The sequence below is a fragment of the Fukomys damarensis genome, unplaced genomic scaffold, assembly GCF_012274545.1.
Source record: "Fukomys damarensis isolate Sample0158 unplaced genomic scaffold, DMR_v1.0_HiC HiC_scaffold_39, whole genome shotgun sequence".
NCBI classification, from domain to species: Eukaryota; Metazoa; Chordata; class Mammalia; order Rodentia; family Bathyergidae; genus Fukomys; species Fukomys damarensis.
Window position 1 is genome coordinate 12,960,000 of NW_022900951.1, and position 23,392 is coordinate 12,983,391.

A 23,392-nucleotide genomic window follows, 5' to 3' on the forward strand; every position below is an offset into this window, starting at 1 on the left:
GTCCTGCTCAACGCCCCCCTTCTTTTTTCTTTCCTTTTTTTTTTTTCCTAATTCGATAAGCAGAAACTCGAGCGCCTCCCCAACCCTGGCCTTTGGTCTTTCATAATCTGGGAGACAGATTCCGGACCGTTCCCCTTGCTTTCCTTACTTGCCTGAGGTCAAGGAGCTTTCTGAGTCTCCCTGGATACAGTCAAATCAAGACCTTTGCCAGTGGGAGATTCCACTTGTTCTGGAGCTCAGTGGGCGGAGTTTGAAAAAGATTGCACAACGAAGAGGGTAGAAGGCTTTTGGGGCCCCGGAACGAGAACTGCGGGGGGGAATGAGCCTGGGAAGGTTGAAACCCCCCCTTTTTTTTCCCCTGGCAGGTGAAAGATTGAAAGGTTCAGCTTGTTGGACATCCTGCTTGATCACTCGAAGCTATTTAATATATTTATGTATCTGGCTAATCTTAGAAATCACTCTTGTATGAAATTACGAAATACGTAATATTTTTCTAATGCGATTCATGAACTTCAAAAGGGAGAACAGAGGTCCATTGCACGTTTGAGCAAATGTCAAGCATCTGGCTCTTGCGGGCCCGTTTCTCTAAGATCCGGTGTCAGCGTGAAGGATGTTACTACCTCTCAGTTCCCTCTCTCACTTTGTATTCTAAAAGGATACAAAGGATTAAAAAAAGAGATCCAGTGCTTGTAGGACTGAAAAAAGCTGTGGGCGAATGTACTTTGGGGTTTCAACACTGTCACAGTGGACACTTGACTTACTCCCTCCGGGTGCGAAAGCTAGTCTCAGTGTTTGATTTCATAGGCTTCCCAGGAGAGAACTCCCGATAAAAAGCCACTGCATTTGAGGACATAAGTGCCCTTTTATGCCACTGGGATAAGGACAAAAAGTCATTGAATTAGGAACTGAGGTTTTAATCAACTGGTATTTTAAAGGACCAAGATAAGAGGTAATGACCCTTCCTGCAGAAAGTTTTGGCTAACACCTGGATGTGAATAGTCATAGGTCTCTCCACTGCCTTATTTTTGTTTACCCACGTTGTCCTCCTTTCATCTTTGCTAGTGTTTTTTTTTTTTTTTTTTTTTTTTTGGTACTGGGGATCTAACTCAGGTCCTTGCACTTGCAAGGCAGGCGACAGAACCACTGAGCTAAATCCTCAGCCCTGATCTTTGCTAGTGTTTCTGTGGGAATCTTTTTCTTTTTTGGTTTCCTACCGACTTTGACGTGGAACTGAAATACACCGTTAAATGTCAGTTTTTAAATCTTCATTTAAAAAATTGGACGAATGTTTTCAATTTTAAGCCTGCCTGGTGGTGTATGCCAATAATCTAGGCATTAGGGAGATGAGAGGACAGTGGCAACTTGAAGACCGGCCTGGACTACTTTGTGAGACCTTGTCTCCAAACACCAAAACAAAACAAGAAACAAAGCCCAAAATCCTAGACTCGGAGCCTTCACACCGAGCTGTATCTCCAGCCTTTTAAAAACATTTTACTTTGAGACAGGTCTCACTAAATCGCTTTTCTCAGGTCACTAACTTGATAAAATATTTTCTTATTTCTCTCTCTCTCTCTTTTCCTTTTTTTTGGGGGGGGGTTCCAGGGATCGAACTCGGGACCTTCTGCTTGCGAGGCAGGCAGCAGCACCACTGAGCTAAATCCCCAGCCCTTTTTCTTTTCTTTTCATATCGGGGAATCGAACTCTGAACTGTGCTTGTGAGGCAGAATAATTATTTTCTTTCCTTTCCTTTTTTTTTTTTTTTTTTTTTTTTTTTTTTTTTTAACGGGTATAGTTGAGACTGACCTGGAACTCACAATGTAGCCCAGGCTGGTCTCACAGCGATCCTCCTGCCTCAGCTTCCCGAGTGCTGGGATTACAGGTGTGCACCACCACGCCCAGCTTATGTAGTGTTTTAAATTTGTTAAATAAAAATTTTAAATTATGTCCCTCAGATGTACTAACCAAACTTCAGGTGTTCCAATAGCAGTATGGCTAGAGGCCACTGTATTAGAGGACGTCTATAGTATATCCATCATTCTGTTGGATAGCACAGTATCAAAAGGTGGCTGTGCACTTACCGAGTAGTCCGGGTGCTTTTATTTATTTATTTATGTATTTATTTTTAGTTGGGTTTTTTTTTTTTTTTGAGACAGAGCCTTGCTATGTAGTTCAGACTGGACCATAACTTGCCACGATCCTCTTTGCCTCAGCCTCCCAAGTCTTGGGATTACAGATATGTGCCATCACGCCTGGGCACATCCAGGCACATTTAGAATATCAAGCTCATTTGTATTGCTGCTTCTTTTTTTGGTTTTTTGAGACAGGGTCTCACTATGTAGTTGAGACTGACCTGGAACTCACTTTGTAGCCCAGGCTGGTCTCAAACTCAGAGCAATCCTCCTGCCTCAGCCTCCCGAGTGCTGGGATTACAGGTGTGCGCCACCACACCTGGTTACCTTTATATTGTTTCTTAAAGCCCTATGTAGAATTTGTTTCATAAGATTTTTTTTTTTTGTTTAAGTAGACATTTTGGAGCAATTTTTAGTTTTACAGAAAAATTGAGTAGAAAGTACAGAACCCCCGTTAAACTCTTTCAGAATACTGTTTCCCCTTATTTACATCTTGCACTAGTGAAGTACATCTGTTACAATTGTTGAGGCAACACTGCTAGGTGCAGTGATGCAAACCTGTAATCCTAGCACTAGGGTCGCTGAGGCAGGAGGGTCCATCGTGAGTTCAAGGCCAGCTTGGGCTACATAAGGAATTCAAGGGCAGCCTGAACTACATGACTATAGCCTGTCTCCAAAAAAAGGAAATAAAAATATATAAGACAACTAAAACTAAAACCACAAACATTAGTATTGCCTCCGCCCATAGTTCACCTTAGGGCTTACTCTGGTGTTGGACGTGTTTGACAGATGTCTAATAATATATAGCTCACCTGCCTCGGAAGCACAAGGCCCCAAGTTCAATTCCCAGTACCAAAAACAAATTGTATACATATACATATATATATATATATTTACCTACCATTACAGTGTCACAAAGAATAGTTTCACTGCCCTGAAAGTCCCCATGCCTCTCAGTCATCTTCCTTTCTTCCTTCAAAATAGTGGCAAAGCTGATCATTTTACTCTCTCCATGGCTTTGCCCTTTCCAGAATGCTAAGGTAGGTTTTTTTGCGGGAGGAGGAGGTGGTTGTTGTTTTTATACTGGGAATTCTGGGGATTGAGCCCAGGGCCTTTATACTGAGTTATAGCTCCTTCCATTAAAAAATCTTAAAATTTTGAGCCTGGGAATTTAGCTCAGTGGCACTGTGCCTGCCTTGCAAGCACAAGGTCCTGAGTTCAATCCCCGGTACCAAAAAAAAAAAAAAGACAAAAATATCTTAAACATCTTGGTACGTCACTAAGGTGCCTCGGCTGGGCTCAAACTTGTAATTCTCAAGCCAAGTGTGGGTGGCTCATGCCTGTAATCCCAGCACTCAGGAGGCCAAGGCAGGAGGATTGCCCAGAGTTCGAGGCAGCCTGAGCTACTTGAGTTCAGGGCCAGCCTGAACTATAAAGTGAGACCCTGTTTCCGAAACGAAACAACCAAGACCTTTCATGTGAAGGTACAAGATCCCAATAATGAATACAACTGTACTGTATACCTAAAATGTACCAATAAACTCAATGAGGAAAAAAACAAAACAAAACAAAACTTGCAATTCTCCTGCCTCAGACTCCTGGGTGCTAGGCTTACAGGCCTGTGCCACCATGCCTACCATTGTTACCTCAACAATTTAAACTAAATTTTTGCTTGGAAATGTTAAAAAGTACTTAGCTACTATTAAACATATTTTTAGGTTCATAAAATATTTAGAAGGTTAAAAATATGTGGAGTTTAAACTCAACCAACTCTTCCTTTTAAATAGTGCTCTAATGCATTTGTTTGTTTTTGTTTTGTTTTGTTGGTATTTGAGACAGGGTCTCTCACTGTGTAGTTCAGCCTGGCCTCGAACTCTCACTCTGGGTGATCCTCGTACCTCAGCCATGCGCCACCACGCCTGGCTCTGCACCTTAATTCTTTCAGCACCACTCAGATGCCACGGAGAAGGCTTAGGAGGCAGCTTTTATTGCACTCATTTAATGGTGACAAACTGCTCTTCAAGGTCGAGGGACTTGCCTAAGGGTTGAAGCTGAGTCTGGAACCCAGTACCCTTTCATCAACACTGCGGTAATTAGCACAGTGAGGGTAAGTAGTTTGGATTTTAGAGTCAGGACTCTTGGCGTGCTGCCCCTGGAAAGCTGCGCAACCTCAGGCAGATCTGTCGTCTGTGAGCCTCTTCTGCATCATCTGAAGTGGGAGTGACGCTCAGGCCCACCCCATTAGGGCTACGAGTGGGCGTGACGTTGGCACAGCGCCGGCTGTAGGGTTTGATGGGCTTTGGCGGGGCATATATCTAAAAGACGCATCTCTTGCTGTAGAGTGCTGCTCTTCCCCACTTTTCTGTTCCCCTCTGCAGAATCTGTCTGATGAAGGAGAAGTCAGTCAGGGTGGGCCAAGAGATGAGTAAGAAGAAACCATTTTGTTAATCTTTTTTCCTCCTCGTTTGCCAACTTGAACTTCCACTTTGCTGGCACAGATACTAAATGATAAGAAGCAAAGTGACCTTCTGTTTACAACATTGTTTTGTAACCATATTGCCAAGCTTTGGTAAATTTCATCTTTTATGAGAGTCAAACAGGAAGAGCAATATGAGAAGAGACCAGATATAGCAAGTCTTGTAGATTTAATGACACATTTCCATATTATAACATGCCATGTTTTTTTAAGTTTCATTTAGGAAACTGTCAAATCCGGGTGACATAGAATGGTGTGTGTATATATATATATGTGATTTGTTTTTTGTTTGCTTTTTGTTTTTGATATCGGGGCTCAAACTCGGGACCTTTCGCTTTCAAGGCAGGCTGCGGAACCACTGAGCTAAATCCCCAGCCCTTTGTGGCATTATTGCCCCTCCAGTGCTGGGGATTTTTTAAAAAAGTTTTAATTTTTTTTTAAAAGTTTTTTGAGACAGGGTCTTGCTGTGTAATCCATGGTAGTCTTAAACTCACCTCAATCCTAGAGTGCTAGGGATCTTACCCAGGGGCTTGGGCATACTAGGCAAGTGCCTACCACTGGGCTACATCCTCATCGTGTTTTGTGTGGTTCTCCATGGGTTTCGCTGTAGTAGATTTCTTTGAACTAGATAGGCCGTTCACATTTTATACTTGTCATCCTTACGTCTCCAAGGAGAGCAGTTTGATCAGATTTCGTGTTTCACCACTGTTTAAATATGCATGCGTTCTGTCATCTCCCTAACTGTGCAAAGGTGGTATCCCCAGGCATTGACGAGATGCCCAGAGGAGCCAGCACGGGCGAGGCTTGAGGTCCCAGAGTTCAGGGCTAGCCTAGGTAATGTTGGGAGCTCTTGTCTCAAATTAGAAAGGGCTGGAGTGCAGCTCAGCAGAGGCCCTCAGTTTAATTCCCAGTACTGCAAAAACAAACTTGCATAAAAAACAAGTCATAGTGGGTGAGATTGGCCTAAGTTGGCATGTAATTGTGTAACTGATAGTACAGTGAATGCCTTCACTGCATGGCAGTTTCTGCTTACCTACTGAGCTCTAACCTGATAGCCCCAAGTAGTCCTTTGCCTCTTCTCTCCCTTCCCAGCTTCCTCCCCAACTTCTTGTGCAGCGGGGGTATTGAAACCAGGGCATTCACCCTGAGCTACATCTGCAACCCTTTTATTTTATTATTTTTTTAAATTTTGGGACAAGGTCTTGGTAAGTTACTAAATTGCCCAGGCTGGGGTTGAACTTGAATCTTCCTTCCTCAGCTTCCCAGAGTGCTGGGATTACAGGTGTGCACCACCATAGCCAGCCTCAGTTTCTTTTATTAGGTTCTAACATTATTATTACTTATTAATTAATTATTATTATCATTATTATTATTATTTTTTTGAGACAGGGTTTTGCTATAGTCCAGGCTGGCATGGAACTCACTATGTAGCCCACGTTAGCCTTGAACTCGCAGTGATCCTCCTGCCTCAGCTTCCTGAGTGCTGAGATTACCAGCGTGTGCCACCATGCTCAGCCTCTAACATGATGGAGCAATTTTCAGTTAATATAATGAATGTTTCAGTATTTAGAATGTATGAAGTAGTGTACAAATTTAATGTAGTATCCATCAACATTGAAATTTAGCTGTGTTTAAAAATTTTGCCTGGAGAACAAAGCTTTTGTACATAGGGGAGGGCGATTGAGGGGGGGAATGGGATAAAACAAAATAAAATTTATTTAAAAAAATAAAATTATTACCTTAAACAGGTAGGATATTTTCAGAAGAGTCTAAAATATGTCGGGTAACCTTTAAGATTCATTCAGACCCAGAGAATAATTTTGATGATTCAATTTACTTGTAAGTTGACTTTTGTGTGTATGTGTGTACTGGGGATCAAACTCAGGACCTTGCACTTGCCAGGCAGGAGCCATGCCACTGACCTAAATCCCCAGTGATAATATATATATGTATATATTTTTTGGGGGGGACAAAGTTTCATTCTGTGGTTCAGCCTGGCCTTCAACTCACTGTGTAGTCTAGACTGGCCTCGAACTGGAGGTGCTCAGCCTCCCAAGTGCTGGGATTACAGTGCTAAATTATTATTACTTTTATTTTATTTTATTTTTTGGTACTGGGGCTTGAACTCAGGACCTTGTGCTTATGAGGCACTTGGCAGCACCACTGAGCTAAATCCCTGGCCCTACAGTGGTAAATTCTGTTGGCATTTCTTCCTATTTAAATTTTCTTAATTAAAGAAGAAAATACCAAAAAAAAAAAAAAGAAAGAAAGAAAGAAAGAAAATGCATAAAATGACCGTTGTCCTGTGCTGTCAAAAATATTTAATTAATCGTTGTTTTGCTTTTGGTTTTATGAAACAGGGTCTTGTTATGTAGTCCAGGCTGGCATTAAACTTGAGGTGATCCTTCTGCCTCAGCCTTCTGAGTGCTGGGATTATAGGCAAGTTCCACCATGTCTGGCTACTTAAAGTAACTTTATTCACATGCATTGCTCAGTGCTATATTCTGCCTCCCATTTTCAAAATGTCCTTAGAACAACCTTCTCCTTTGCCCCTTCTCCGGATTACATTTACTTGCAAAACCACCACTCTGATTTTTCTTCTGTCCCTCCTCTTAGAATGGTTGGGGTAACGGCTGCCTGCCTCGCAAGTGCTAAGACCTGAATTCAATCCCTGGTACCAAAAAAAAAAAAAGAATGGTTGGGGTAGAGTGGATAGGTGACAAGGATATGTCAGTTTAGGTGTGCCTTTGTTTTACAGTGCTGGGGGTTGAACCCAGGGCTGTGTGCATGTTCAGCCACTCTCTACCACTGAGGTACATCCCTCACCTTTTAGGGCTCTTTTCAGTTAAAATGCGGGACGTGTTAAAAGTGAGAACATCTGCCTTTGTACCATTTCTTCATTCAAATACTACTGGCAGAGTTCTGCTGTGCAGTGGTAATACATATTTCCTGTGGCTAACCTCCCAGTGATGAAGGTGGGTGCTGTGCATGTCCGGTCACAGGTGAGGAGACAGAAGTTGGCCTCCATGCTGGCCTTGCGGCGAGGGGTAAGAGATACATTCAGTTTGGGCTCTTGGGGCTCCAGAGCCATTACGCACATTCTGTGTATCTTGTGCTTTCTTAACATATTTTTTTTTTCTTCAACACATTTCTTTCTCTCTCTCTTTTTTTTTTTTCTCTCAAGACAGGGTCTCACTGTGTAGTTGAGCCTGACCTGGAACTCACTATGTACCCCAGGCTGGTTTTGAACTCACAGCGAGTCTCAGCCTCCCGAGTGCTGGGATTACAGGCCGGCTTACATTTCTTGAACATAGTAATGATCAAAAATATTGAGTGAATGCGCCAGGGATTTTGTGCAGTGGCACTGTGCCTGCCTCACCAATGCCAGGGTCTGAGTTCAGTCCCCATTGAGGGCAGGGAATATTGAATGAGCAAAACTTGGTAGTAGGTGAAACCGTTTTTGTAAACAGATTATGGAGGGTTGGGTTAGGTGACTAGGGAATGTGGGAAATTCTGTCGTGATCCAGAGACCAGGAGAGCTTTGAGCCCCTCAGGCTGGATACCTCTTGTTTCTTTCTCTTAGGCCCTAGGTGACATTAAAGACACCTGATCTATGAGGTATGTACTGCAGTAATTCCCTGTAAAGTGCCTCCAAATGTAATTTGGATAAAGGGAAAGGTAAAGTGTTTAGAAAGACCCTTTCAGCTTCTCTGAAATAAAATCTGCACAGCACATGGCCTGGTGCTAACAAAGAGCTGAAGTGGTCTGGGTTAAGTAGGACAAGTAAAAAGAAGGCTTGATGTTTGTTTCAGAGGTGCATGAGGGTTGTTCCACATAGAGCTGGGGAGGGGTGACAAAATTGGGACAGGGATGTTCCACTTAGATAACCCATAAAGTAGAGGACCATTTTGCATCGCAGTCTGTGGCTTGAAGATACTGTGTGCCCTGACCTCTGCCCTTCTGGCAATAGATCAGGCCCAAGCATATATTTTTTTCCATGGCTTTGGGCATCAGAACAAAAAGTGATTTTGCAAATCTGGGAATCTAACAACCATTCTCCCCTTGCCTGCAGTACCAAGGATTGAACCCAGGGGCTTGCATATGCCCTTTGTTTTTATATTTATTTATTTTCCAGTACTGCGGATCAAACTCAGGACCTTGTACTTGTGAGGCAGATGTGGCATCAGTGAGCTCTGTTTTTATTTTTTTTTTGAGACAGGCTCACACTGTAATTCAGGCTGGTCTTGAACTTAACTGTGTAGCCCAGGCTGGCTTCAAACTCCCAGTGATTGTCCTGCTTCAGCCTCCTGAGTGCTGAGATTATAGGTGTGTGCCATCATGTCTGGCCCTTTTTTTTGGTACTGGGGATTGAGCTCCAGTCCTTGCTCTTTGGAGGCAGGCAGCTGAACCACTGAGCTAAATTCCTGGCCCAAGCCTTTGTTTTTAACACCCCCCCCCATGGAACTCAGGACCTTGTACTTGGAAGGCAGGTGTGGCGACACTTGAGCTAAATCTCTGGTCCCTTTGTTTTTAATTTAATTAATTAATTTTACAGTGCTTGAAATTGAATCCAGGGCCTTCACAGTTAGCTACATTTCTGCTCCTGCCTTTTTGTAGGACAGGGTCCTTGCTGATTCCCTAATTTGCCCAGGCTTTTCTTGAAGTTGCCATCTTCCTGCCTCAACCTTCCAGCATGCTGGGATTGTAGTCATGCACCATCATGCTTGGCTTACTCTTATTTCTTTTTTCTATAACCTGGGGAAGAACATCCCCACCACCCCCATAGGGGATCAGACTGCACTTGCAAGGCTGGCGTGGTACCATTGAGCTAAATCCCTGGCCCTGGGGAGAGCATTCTCTATGAAACTTCTCAGAGAAAGCTAAATATCCAGTGTCTGCCTCCCATGTCCCAGGTCGGTGTCCCTGGAGGCAGCACAGTCCTCATAGTTCCTGGTGACTGAGGCCAATGTCCATCTCTGTGCTTGGAAGAGGTTCTGAGGATCAAAGAAGGAAATAAGTGCTGGTCCGGAGATTTTGTGACGACCTGGGACGAGGAAGGCAAAGGTTCCTGGTACTGCCCATCCACCATGCTTTGATTGCACACCTGCCACTCACTGGCTGTGGTGGGGGAAGAAGGGCACGTACTCTTCTTTTTTTATTTTGTTTTTCTGGTTTTTTGAGACAGGGTTTCACTGTATAGTTGTAGTTGAGACTGACCAGGAACTCACTATGTAGCCCAGCCTGGTCTCGAACTCACAGCGATCCTCCTGCCTCAGCCTCTCGAGTGCTGGGATGACAGGCGTGTGCCACCACACCTGGCTACAAGCATTTATGAAGATTTATTTATTTATCTATTTATATTTATTTATTTATTTTTGGTACCACAGATCGAACTTGGGCCTTTGTGCTTTTGAGGTAGGCACCAGAATCACTGAGCTGAATCCCTGGCCCTGAGCGCATACTCTTCTTGGCAGCTCTCACTATGTAGTGAGACTGACCTGGAACTCACTGTGCAGCTCAGGCTGGTCTCGAACTCACAGTGATCCTCCTGCCTCAGCCTCCTGAGTCTTTCATTCTTATACTAGTACTTAACCTTTTTTTTTTTTTCCTCTCCCCTTTTTGGTATTGGGGATCAGACTCGGGTCCTTGCGCTTGTGAGGGATGCACCAAAACCACTGAGCTAAATCTCCAGCCCCCAGTACTTAACATTTTATTTTATTTTATTATTTATTTATTGGTACCGGGAATTGAACTTGGGACCTTGTGCTTGTGCTTGCAAAGCAGGCAGCGGAACCACTGAGCTAAATCCCCGGCCCATTTAACCTTTTAATTTCATTTGTTTTTGGCTTTTTTAGTATATGTGCTGCCAAAGCGAGCACTGTTTTTGGCTGTTTTTTTTTTAAGCAGTGTTATGGATCAGATCCAGGAGTGCTCTACTTCTGAGTTACAACCCGGACCCTTTTTATTTTTTATTTCGAGACAGGGTCTTGCTCAGTTGTCCAGGCTGGCTTTAGACTTGTAATCCTGCCAGGTGTGGTGGTGCACACCTGTAATTAATTCCACAGCACTCAGGAGGCTGAGGCAGGAGGATCACAAGTTGGAGGCCAGACTGGGCTACACATTGAGTTAAAGCCAGCTTGAACTGCATAGTGAGACCCTATCTCTAGAAAACAAAGCAAAAAAAAACCAAAAAAAAAAAAACGAACTTCACTTGCAATGCTCTTTCAGCTTCCCAAGTACAGTGGACCCTCAGGTTATGACTGGCCGGACATATGAACAGCTTTAATTAGGTGAATGGGAGATTGATCTGATTCTTGTTATCTATAGCATGTAGCCAGGTAAACATCCAGATCTCAGCTTATTGACTTACAACCAGTCCTCGGAACCGATCAAGTTCGAAAGTCTAGGGTCCATTATACTGTATCAGATCACAGGTGCATACTCTTATGCTACTTTGTTTGGTTTTTTTTCCTGGTACTGGGGATCGAACTCTGGTCCTTGGGCTTGCAAGGCAGGCGGCAGAGCCACTGAGCTAAATCCCTGGCCCCATGCTACTTTCTTTTACATTTTATTTGCTTTTGGAGACTGGGTCTTACTATGTAGTTCATGCTGACTTTGAACTTACTATGTAGCCCAGGGTGGCTACAAATTTTCAGCAATCCTGTCTTGGCCTCCCGTAGTGCTGTGATTACAAGTATGCACCACTGAGTTTGGCTTCTTTTACATTTTTGTTGGTTTCTTTCTTTCTTTATTTTTGTTTGTTTGTTTTTTTGAGACAGGGTCTCACTATGTAGTTGAGACTGACCTGGCACTCACTGTGTAGCTCAGGCTGGTCTTGAACTCAGAGCGATCCTCCTGCCTCAGCCTCCCGAGTACTGGGATTACAGACATTCACCACCACACATGGCTTTTTATTTTTTGAGACAGGGTCTTGCTGTGTAGTTCAGGCTGGTGTCAAACTCACTATATAGGTCAGGCTGGCCTGGAACCTCCTGGTGCCCCTCCTGGCCCCCCAAGTGCTGGGATTATAGGTGTGGAAGCCTGGTTTGTTGGCTTTAGGGAGTAGCTGATGGAAGATAGATAAATTCTCATATGTGCTTTTGAATGCAGTCTATTGTAGTATGCCTTTTTTGGTTTCTTTTGGTACTGGGGACCGAACTCGAGACCTTGAGCTTGCGGGGCAGGCGGCAGAACCACTGTGCTAAATCCCTGGCCCTGTAGTATGCCACTTTAGTTGATGCATATGAAGACATTCTGGACTCACACAGACATGTAGTTTGAAAAGGGAAGACCCATCATGGTGGCGCACACCTGTAATCCCAGCACTCCAGAGGCTGAGGCAGGAGGACTGCTGCAAGTTTGAGGCCAGGCTAGGCTGCATAGTGCGCTCAAGGCCAGCCTGACCTGCATAGAAAGACTGTGTCTCAAACAACAACAAAAATCTTAATAGGAAGGAAGGAAATAATAGAAACACGAGGAAATAATTCCACTGGACAACTTTGTGCATTAGATGTTCCCTTTCCTAATTAGAATCCTTCCTAGAAACAGGCAGCATTTATTAGTTCATAGGGTGTGAATCCTTGAAATTCCTTCTTACTTATACTGATCTAATAGTTGTTATGTGGACACCTATGTTCCAAACCTTAGTCCCATTGCCTTTCTTCTACCCCTAGATACAACTCCATTTCCAGGAACAGTTGTAATAGCTTTTTTTGATAACTGAAATTCTTTGATTTGAGTCATCTATCTTCCACAGTTCTTTTTTATTTAATCTTTGTAATTTTGTAGAGATGGGGATCAAACTCAGGCCTAGAGCCCGCTAAGCCTTTGCTCTGTCACTGAGCTATGCCTCCTCCAACCTGTCTTGCACATTTCACAGATCTTTTTTGTATGCATCATTTTATAATATCAATCTTTGGGAAAATACAGGTTTACTGAATTATGCGGATCTTCCAAATGTTAACAAGTTTTGTTAAACAATATTTTAAAATCACACTAGTTAATCAATAACAACTAATCTCAGAAAAGTCATAGTTTTTGTTTTGAGACAGGACCTTGTCAAGTTTTCTAGGCTGTGCTTAAACTTGTGATTTTCCTGCCTCAACCTCCCAAATAGATGGACTCACAAGTGTGCGTCACTACACCTAACTGGTGAGAAAAGCCTTTTTAAGAATTAGGAAACTGGGTTAGGGTATAGCTTAGCAGTAGAGCACTTGCCTATCATGCGCAGGATTCTGGGTTTACTCCCAACCCCCAGGAAAGGAAGCTGTTAAGTTCATGGTGCTACATACTTTTAAAGAATTTTCAGTTTTGTTAGAAAGCTAAAATTTTATCATTGGTAACGAATGCTGTTGTTTGCTTGGCTAGAAGTGGCAGGCTCTCTATATTTTGGAGAAAATGTCTGCCAAATAGCCAAGTCTGAACAAACAACTATAGTTTAAAAAAAAACCAAAAAAACAACAGCCAGGTGTGGTGGTGCATACCTATAATCCCAGCCCTGGGGAGGCTGAGGCAGGAGGATTGCTGGGAGTTCAAGCCCAGCCTGGGCTACATAGCAAGACTCTCAAAAACAACAACAACAACAACAACAAAAACAGAGGGCCCGGGATTTAGCTCAGTGATTCTGCTGCCTGCCTTGCAAGCACAAGGACCCGTGTTCGATCCCCAGTACCAAAAAAAAGAAAACTAAAGAAAAACATAAAATATCTGGCATAGGCATATAGCAATTATGTTTTTTTCTTCTTTCTTTCATTTAAAATGTAGCTTTGTGTATTGTGTGCTAGCTCCCTTTTGTATAGTCCATGTGCCTCAATCAGGAAGTCTAGATACTCACTATCTGGTTCTACTTAGAAATAATCATCTATCATTGAATTTTTTTTAATTGGTAAAGTAATTTCACAGATGTCCTAGCCATACTTATAAATTGCAGGCAGGTTCAAATGAGATATTTCCCTTTCTAGAATTGTTTTACGAAGGAAATAAATGAGGACTGCGATAAATTCCATGCTCAGTACGGCGTACTTCACCAATAATCGGATTCAAGGGCACAGGCCCAGACAACCCGTGCTGCTTGTGGAGGAATCTTCTGGAAAAGCTTGTTCATTAGTGTGTTTCCCATCAAAGGGTTCTTGTCCTCAGCAAGTTCAGACCTTTCCTTTCAAGTGGGTACTTGTGTTCTATTTCCAAAAGCATCTGCGTAGCCCAGAAATTTCTGTACTCAGTGGTCAGCTCCTTCATTCTGGTGTTGGGATTGAACTCAGGAACTTGCACTTGCCAGGGAGGTGCAGCGCCACTGAGCTGTGTCCCCAGCCCAAGCTGATTTATTTAAATAGCTAACCTTTCCCCTAAAGATAATGTTTTCCCTGAAACTGTTGGTTGGAGGGACAGAGCCTGGCTATTCTCCTTGTTTATCAACTAATCTCCAATTGCTGGAGAACTCTTTCCCCAGGGCATTGTACCACTGAGCTACATCCCCAGCCCTTTAAAATTTATTTTTATTTTGAGATAGGGTCTTGTTAAGTCGACCAGGTAGGAGTTGAACTTGCATTTCTCCTGCCTCAGTCTCCTCAGATGTGGCGATTACAAGCATGTACCACCATACTTCTCTGGCCTCTGGCTCTCACTCTCATGTTTTGTTTGCTTGAGAGGGGGTCTTACTGAGGCTGATCTTTAAGTCACTGTAGCCCAGGCTGGCCCCCAACTTGTTGTGATCCTCCTGCCTCAGCCTCCTGGCACATCCTGGCTGGTTTGGGGATATTGTAGGAAAATTTTATCTGTATAGTGGTTTGTTTATGCATGGTGATTTGAGGGTGGTCACTGGAGCTTTGAACCAAGGGCCTTAGGCAATGTAAGTGTGTGCTCTACCACTGAGCTACACCCCCAGCCCGTTTTCATTTCTTTTTATTTAATTTTTTTTGGTAACAGGAATTGAACTTAGGACCCTGCATTTGTCAGACCAGTGCAGCGCTGCTGAGCTACATCCCTGGCTCCCATTATTTTCATTTACATTGTACATTTATCCTGTACCAGAAGTTTGCCACTTTTCCTACTTCATTGTAGCTTTGAGAGGTGTACACATTGACATGGACTCTAACTCACTCTCTCGCTCGCTCTTTCTCTCTCTCTTTATTTATTTATTGGTACCAGGGATCGAACTTGGGACCTTGCATGTGTGAGGCAGGCGGCGGCACCACTGAACTAAATCCCCGGCCCTCTCACTTCTTCTTTTGGAGGACCCCTACTCTGCAAGGTGTTGAGGATGCAACCCAGGGCCTGAGCCGCGTAGCCACATGCATTCCAGCCCTGCAAAGGGTCATGTGTACACCACCACCACCCACCCTGCCCCTGTGAGGATCCAACTTTATTTTTTTGGATAGCTGCATAGTTTTACCTTTTTACTTTGAATTGGGTGACCATCAGCTCCATATTGATGAATATTGAAGTTGTTTCCAGATTTTCTATGGTTCCAAACAGCGGTTTGGTGAATGAAGTTTTGCACTTGAGAATACCTGAAGAATAAACTCCCCAGTGGTGGGATTGCTGAGTGAATGTGCTCAGAGAGTGATGAGACTGTTAAATATCTCCAAAACCCGCTCTACCAGTGTAGATCCCCTAGGAATACAGTGATCTGTTTGCCTACACTGGGATTTGTTTTGCTGTTTTAATCTCCCTTAACATCTGGCAGGTACAAGATGATGCCTTACTTTGATTTGCGTTTTTATTTCTATTTCTTTCATTACGAGCAAGGTTGAAAATGCTTTTCTATATCGGGCATTTTTAGTACTTTCACAGAGCCTTGCGCACTGGGTAGGGGCTTCCCTGGTCCTTGGTTAATCTGACGCTCTCATTCTTACCTCTTCAACTTTGGGAATTTCTTTTGAAAGTCTCTCCCTTTGCCAAGGTTCTAATTTTTTTTTTTTTTTAAGGATTTCTTCTAGTTCTTTGTAGCTTTCTTTATAAAATTTTTTGGGTACAGGGTCTCATTTTATAGTGCAGGCTGTCTTTAAACTCACTATGTAGCCCAGGCTGGCCTCGGACTCACAATGATCCTCCTGCCTCGGCCTCCCGAGTGCTGGGTGATAGGCTTGTGCCACCACGCCTGGCTGTGGTTTTCATTTTTGTGTTTTGATCTTGGTATTTCTGGAGGGGTGACACAGGATATCAGGGTACCGGTGAGCACCGCCCCCCATGGTTCAGGAGATACTGTACATCATTTCCTTACTGATTTCTTTTTATTATTTACAGTATTAGAGATTGAACCCAGGGCCTTCACCCTGAGCTACATTCCCATCCGTTTTTTTCTAATCTGTTTTTGCTCTATATAGCCCCTATTGCTTGGGCTCCTTCTGCCTCAGCCTGCCAGAGCACTGAGGTTACAGGGTTACACCACTGTGCCAAGCTAACACTACTTTCAGTGCAGTAAATTCCCATACACAGTCTGTTTGCTCAGTCACCGAAGATGGTGTGTATTATATAATTAAGTCTCGGGCAAGTATTTCATGACTGCAATATAAGTCTCACCTTTGGGAATTTATATTTTGAGGTGTGAAGAATTTATGCTTTTAAAGAATATAGGCATACTGTAGAGACATGTACATCAGAATCTAATTATATACTAGTGCGTAGTAATATATCATTTTATCTGTTAATAAAGCCCTTTCATTTCATCCCTTTGTTCTAACACAGTAAAACATTGCTATTTAAAGAGTCATGGAGTTATGTAATACAGCTTTTAAAGACTGATCCAAAATGATTAAGAGAGGATTTTTTTTTTGGTACTGGGGATCAAACTCGGGTCCTTGTGCTTGCGAGGCAGGCACCGGAACTACTGAGCTAAATCCCCGGCCCTTAAGAGAAGATTTTGAAATGAGCTGCCGGGAAAACTTTGCTGTCCAGAAGATCTCTTTGAAAAATTAAAATAGTCTTTGTATATAAACTTTTAAATAACTTAATAAAGCTAAAGTTAGTTTTTAAATTTAAATACATGAAAATGTAATTTTTTTTTTTTTTTGAGACAGGGTCTCACTATGTAGTTGAGACTGACTTGGAACTCACTTTATAGCCCAGGCTGATCTCGAACTCAAAGTGATCCTCCTGCCTCAGCCTCCCCGAGTGCTGGGATTACAGGTACGCGCTACCACGCCTGGCTGAAAATGTAATTTTCATAGAGATGTGTTCATAAAACTGTATTAGGGCTGGGGATTTAGCTCAGTGGTTCCGGAGCCTGCCTTGAAAGCACCAAGACCTGAGTTCGATTGAGGGTACAGAAGGGGAAAAAAACAACAACAACTTTGTATCAGAAATGTAAAAGCCTTCAGGCATGGTGGCACACGCCAGTAATTCCAGCACTCAGGAGGCTGAGGCAGGAGGATTGCCTTGAACAGCCTGGGCTACATGGTGAGTTTGAGGCTGGCCTGAACTGTATAGTGAGACCCTGCCTTAAAAAACCTAAATAAATAAATTAAAAAAAATCAAATCTGCCAACGTGCTTGGAAGAATTCAGGAGGGGGGGGTTTCATATTTTTGTTCATTCATTTATTTATTTGAGGTTTTTTGTTTTTGAGACAGGGTCTGCCCATGCCATTCAGGATGGTCTTGAACTCACTATTGTAGCCCAGGCTGGCTTCAAACTTACGGTGATCCTCCTGCCTCAGCCTCTCGGTGCTGGGATGATGGGCACGTGCCACTTTGCTCAGCTTGACATTCATTGTTCATGAAGGTGCTGGCTGATGGTCTGTGAGCCGCCTGTATTTCCTGGCCCACCTCAGTAGTGCAGATACTTTGGTCTTTACTTTCACAGTGGTAGCACTCATCTCGCCCAGCAAAGGACGGTTCAGAACATGAGGTTGGAGGACTATTTAGGGTTAATTTAGTTCTGCAGTAAAGTCAAGAACTAAGGACAAAAACCTAACCTCAACCCTTTGTTATTGAAGGTGTCCCCCCAGGAGGCCTGCCTGACTGTGCTAAAGGTTCAGTGACTTTTCCCAAGGGATTTCTGGTGTGCGAAGCATGCCGCGTCCTAGACTTTCCCTTTCTTAGGGTTATTTTGTGCCTGTGTGGGAGATCTGTTTGACTTCCAACTTTGATTTTCCAAGGCCAATTCTAAAGGACAGCAGTGTAATGTAGAGAGCACTGAGTTTGGTAGGCCTGGTTTTGAGTTTTGCTGGCTCCTTTCGTGATTTGAGTGTTTTCTTGGTCTGGGAACCTGCAGCCCGCCTTTCCACGCGGCAGGGGGTATTACACGGGCTGATTCTGACCACTCTTGCAGCTGCTGTGGAGGTGCAAAGGTAGGTAGGGTTTCTCCCCCTGGGTAGCTTCTTACCAGACTTTGGGGAACCCAGGCAAGCTAAAGATCTCTGCTTGGGAGAAGGCAGCATTGTGCGGAGCCCTTGTCACCTACTCCCACTGAGGCTTCCATTGGCCCCTGGCTGGCCAGGCCCAGGATTTCTCTGAGCTTGGAAAAGCAACTGGTGATTGAACTGACTAGGGAGTATGTGTTGCTATTTTGTGTTTTTTACTGGTATCAGTAAAAGAACATCTGTTTTTTGGTACCAGGGATCGAATTCTGGACCTTCCATTTGCAAGGCAGGCAGAGGAACCACTGAGCTAAATCCCCAGCCCAAAAGAACATCTATGTTAAAAGCACTTGGCCTGGTGTGGTGGCACACGCCTATAATCCCAGCACTGGGGAGGCTGAGGCAGGAGGATCACTGTGAGTTCGAGACCAGCCTGGGCTACATAGTGAGACCCTGTCTCATCACCCCCCTCCCCCAAAAAAAAGCTTTGGACTCCTACAAAATAAGCCAAGGAAATGTAGTTCTTTAGCCTCAATATTGGGAAGAATGAATGAAAGTTTTCAACCTTAAAATTGTTTAGCTGTCTTTATAGTCTCATCCACCAGAGTGCTAAGATTACCAGCACGTACCACCACAGCCAGCTCATCAAATTATTTTTTAAAATTGGGGAATATGATATTAGTATTCATCCCCCCTTCTATGGCTTTTGTGTAAAAGGTCTCTGTTAACAATATTCATATAGGACCAGTGATTTAGCTCAGGGGCACTGCACTTTCCTGGTAAGTGCAAGGTCCTGAGTTTGATCCCTGGTACCAAAAAACCAAAAACAATATTCATACACCTAGTATCATGAAAAGCAACCTTGTTTTGCAGTGTCTGGGCTAGAACCTATACACATGCTAGGCCAGTGCTCTATTTTTTATTTGTTTGTTTTTGGACCGGGGATCGAACTTGGGACCTTGTGCTTGGGAGGCAGACACCGGAACCACTGAGCCAAATCCCCGGCCCTACTAATAGTGCTCTATTATTGAGTGACAATCCCAGCCCCAAAGGTGACATATCTTTATATTCTTTTCTTATAGGAACAGCTTGCTTGCTTTCATTCGTTTTTTTTAACTTCTTTATTAGGTGTCTTTTCTTTTCTTTTTCTCTTCTTTGTGTTTTTGTTTTTGCAGTACTGGGGATCAAACTCAGGACCTTGCACTTGCCAGGCAGACACGGTGTTGCTGAGCTACATCCCTGGCTTTTTTCCCCTTTGACACGGGATCTGGCTAAGCGGCCCACACTGGCCTCGAACTCGAAGGCTCATGTGATCCTCCTGCCTTAGCCTTCTGGGCAGCTGGAAGTATAGGCATTGGACCACCAGGCCTGGCTTGGAGGGAAGTTCAGTGGACCCTTGACTTAGGAAAATGGGTTCCTCACGTTGGTTGTAAGTCATTACACCTGAGAGTTTGATGTTTAGCTGGGGACACGCTATAGATAACAAGAGGCAGGTGAGTCTTCCATTAAGCTAATTAACTCAAGTTGTTCGTATGTCGGGCTCCGGCTTGACTAACTTTAGCATCCACTATATTTGTTCTGTTCTTCCTAACACTTGGATGGAATACATTGCAACTTTGAAAGTGAACTTTACTGAATAAAGTAAAACATACATTCAGAAAAGTATGCAAATTATAAATATTTGGGCGCATGAATTTTCACAAAGTCAACGTCTAGATCAAGAAATGGGGGAAAAAAAAAAGAAATGGAATATTGGGCCGGGGGTTTAATTTAGTGGCACAGCACCTGCATTGTAAGTGAAAGGTCTTGAGTTCGATTCCTAGTATCGCCCAAAAAAAAAAAAAAGGAAAAAGAAATGGAATATTACCAAGCATTCCAGAAGGCCCCTCCCATTCCCACCGCTTCTGGTTTCTAGCGCCACACAGTAGGTTGACCTGTCTGTGGCCTGTCCGTACCCTTCCGGCACCTGCCCCATCATCAGCCCTGTGAACCTCCTCTGCCGGGTAGTGTGAATGGACCACAGTTGATCCATCCTTCCTGAGGATCTGGACCCGATTTCACCTTCCTGGCCGTTCGTGTATATGTGTGCACATGGCTGAAGTCCTCAGAGTCACCCTAACTGGCTTAGAAGCACACATACTGCCAGAGTTTTTCTTGGTGGTGGTGCCAGTTTGTTTTTCTAAAAGCACGGTAATTGATTTATTGACATTAGACTACAAAAGCAAGGTTTTTGCTTCCATCCCTTTCTACTCTGATATTTTACATTACTTAAAGTTTTTCAGTGTTATATGTTACGACCTGAAGTAACTGCTCTTCCATTAATTTTTTTCTTGTTGCTTGTTTGTTTTGAGGCAGTCTTGCTCAGTAGTTCAGGCTGACCTTGAACTCACTATGTAGCCCAATTTGGCTTCAAACTCGTGGTGATCCTTCTGCCTCAGCCTCCCAAATGCCAGGATTACAGGGGCGTGCCACCCCACGAGGCCCTCTCATTAATTTTGGTTTGTTTGCTGTGCGAGGATGAAGCTCAAAGTCTTATGTATGCTAAGTAAGCACTCTTTTTTTTTTTTTTTTTTTTTTGGTACCGCATTGAACTCAGGGACCTTCAGTTTGCAAGGCAGGAGGCAGAACCACTAAGCTAAATCCCTGGCCCTAAGTAAGCACTCTTGACATTGAGCTCTTACCCCACCATCATATTGTTATCATTGGCAGTACTGGGGATTTAACCCACTGCACTGAGCTACATCTCTAGTTCTTTCTGTTTTTTCTTTTGCAACAGGGTCTTGGTAATTTGTTAAATTTCTCAGGCGGGCTTGAATTTGGGAGCCTCTTGCCTCAGCCTCCCTGAGTGCTGGGATCACAGATTTATACCACTATGCCTGGCCCATTAATTTTTGTTTTGTTTTTTTGAGACAGGATCCCTTTGTAGTTCAGGCTGGCACTGAACTCGCTAGCCTAGGCTGACCTCGAACTTGCAGCGATCCCCTTGCTTCAGCCTCCCAAGTGCTGGGATTACAAGCTGCACCATCCGGCCCGGCTCTGGCACATTAATTTTTTTTGTTGTTGTTTTTTTGGTACCAGAGGTCAAGCTCAGGACCTTGTGCTTTTTTTTTTTTTTTTTTTTTTTTTTTTTTTTTGAGGGTCGCACTATGTAGTTGAGACTGACCTGGAACTCACTATGTATTCCAGGCTGGTCTCAAACTCACAGCAATCCTCCTGCCTCAGCCTCCCGAGTGCTGGGATTATGGGCATGCACCACCACGCCCAGCTGCTCAGCCATTTTATTTTATTTTGGTACCGGGTTAGGACCTTACACTTGCATGAAGCAGGTAGTCTACACTTGCAAAGCAGGTGGTGGAACCACTTAGTTAAATCCCAGGCTCAGCCCCTTTAATTTTTGAAAGAAGCTTTTGTCCATCTATGATAAGGACATTAGAAGCTGGGCATGGTGGCACACACCTGTAATCCCAGCACTCAGGAATCTGAGGCAGGAAGATCTCTGCAAGTTCTAGGCCAACCTATAGAGCGAGGTTATTTCTCAGACCCCCCAAAAAGAGAGGATATTAGACCACTTAACTGCCTCATTTGTATTCAGAAAGGAAGAGAAACACTTTTAGTCACAGAGGAAATAAATGTATGGGATTTACATTTGTGCCACATGGTGATCCAGTGTTACCAAGTATCACCCATAAATCCCAGGTAAATCAGTAGGGTTAACTGGTAGAAGGAGTGAAATAAAGTCATTGATTCAAGAAGAGACTGAAATGAGGCTCCGTTTTCCATGCACACTATCTGCATTATTTAGGGAGGAAGAGCTCCTCGATATCTCCATGTTTCTATGGCTAAAATGAAAAAATCTTGATACTAGTTCTCCTGCTGGTGGGGGCTGACAGCTTGCCTGGTGTCTGGGGCATGAGAGCTGCACTGTTTCCTCCTCTGCCAGTGCCACAGTGGGAAGAGATGGGGGAGAAAGAGCCATGCCACAGCCTTTTCCCTTCATTGGTTCACTAAGTAATTTTTACTTGTTTGTGGGACTGGTGGCTGAACCCCATGGCCTTTGCGCCGAGGTACATCCCCAGCCCTTGTTTCATTTTTGATTTTGAGACAGGGTCTCACTAAGTTATTAAATTGTCTAAACTGAGCTCAAATTTGAAATCCTCCTGAGCCAGGCGTGGTGGCGCACGCCTGTAATCCCAGCACTTGGGAGGCTGAGGCAGGAGGATCTCTGTGAGTTCGAGACCAGCCTGGGTTACACAGTGAGTTCCAGCTCAGTGTTGACTACATAGTGAGACCCTGTCTCAAAAAACCAAAAAAAAAAAAATTCTCCCTCGGCCTCCCAGGTGCTGAGATTACAGTGGTGTATGTACCACATGGCCCGGCCTAGCTAGAAATGCGTGCGTCTCAGGGAAGTCGGTTTGCAGAGGTGGCAGTCACGCTTCTGCGCACATCCCTCTGGTAGGAACTTTGAATTCCACCTCCCCTAGGACCCCCTGTGCCTTCTTCAGGACAGTTAATGTTCCGCAAACTGGGGCCTTTAGTTCCTGTTAAGGTGCTAATTATTCTGAAAGGGTAACTTTTCATAGGGCAATAAGTGCAGATTTAAAACTAAATTGTATTTCCCACCTTTTGTGTTATACATAGCTGTTCAATTTTTTACTTTATTCCTTGCCTAGTTGGGGCTCAAACCCATGCTGTGCAACGGCCCCATCTCTGAGCTGTGCCCAGCCTTTCACTTTGCTGCACTCAGTGCTGGAGACCTGAGCTAGGTACAGGGCTTCGCTGTGGGAGCAACAGAAGTTAACACCCTTGCTTGTCTCGGTGAAACTCAGAAACTCCCATTCTGTACACCTGGATCTTACAAGCCACTGAGACACAAAGAGCTGTGAAGGTCTGATGCAGTAGTTGTAACTAGAGCTGACTGCCTGAGCCCCTTCTCTCCTTCTGTCCTAGTGTGAGATGGGCACCATGGAAGAAGCCGGAATTTGCGGGCTAGGGGTGCAGGCGGATCTGCTGTGCAACTCCCAGGCACACGGTATTCTGCAGCATCAAGACTCCAGTTGTGGCCCAAGTAACCAGCATCCTCTGGAAGAGGATGAAGGCAGTGACTTTATCACCAAGAACAGGAACTTGGTGAGCCCAGCGTACCTCGCCAAGGAGTCGAGAGAGGCCATTCCCGGGCGGGAGACTCGGACCGACCCCCCTGACGGCCAGCAGGACTCGGAGTGCAGCAGGAGCAAAGAGAAGACCTTAGGTGAGAGCGCCTGTGCTGGCCTTGTCACACCCAGTCCGCTTGCTCCCGCTTCGTGCTCAAAAAGTTGGGTGCTTGGCTTTCAAGGATCTTTCTCCGGCTGTGTAGTTAGCAATTTAGAGCAAGAATGTGGCAGGCTAAATCTAATGGAATTTGAAACCCGCATTTATTTATTTTATTTCGGTCTTATTGCTTGTCCCTTCCCTCTTTTTCTCCTTTCGGTACTGGGGATTAAATCCCAGCTTTG

At 44.1% G+C, this 23,392-nt stretch overlaps 1 protein-coding gene across 1 annotated transcript in view; it reads left to right on the top strand.

The window, feature by feature from the left end:
• Txlng (taxilin gamma) overlaps positions 1 to 23,392 on the top strand; it is a 44,956-nt gene that overhangs the window by 1,166 nt on the left and 20,398 nt on the right. Inside the window, exon 2 of the mRNA XM_010643683.3 lies at positions 22,848 to 23,148. Coding sequence (XP_010641985.1) covers positions 22,848 to 23,148 — 301 coding nt within the window. The remainder of the gene's footprint in view (positions 1 to 22,847; positions 23,149 to 23,392) is intronic.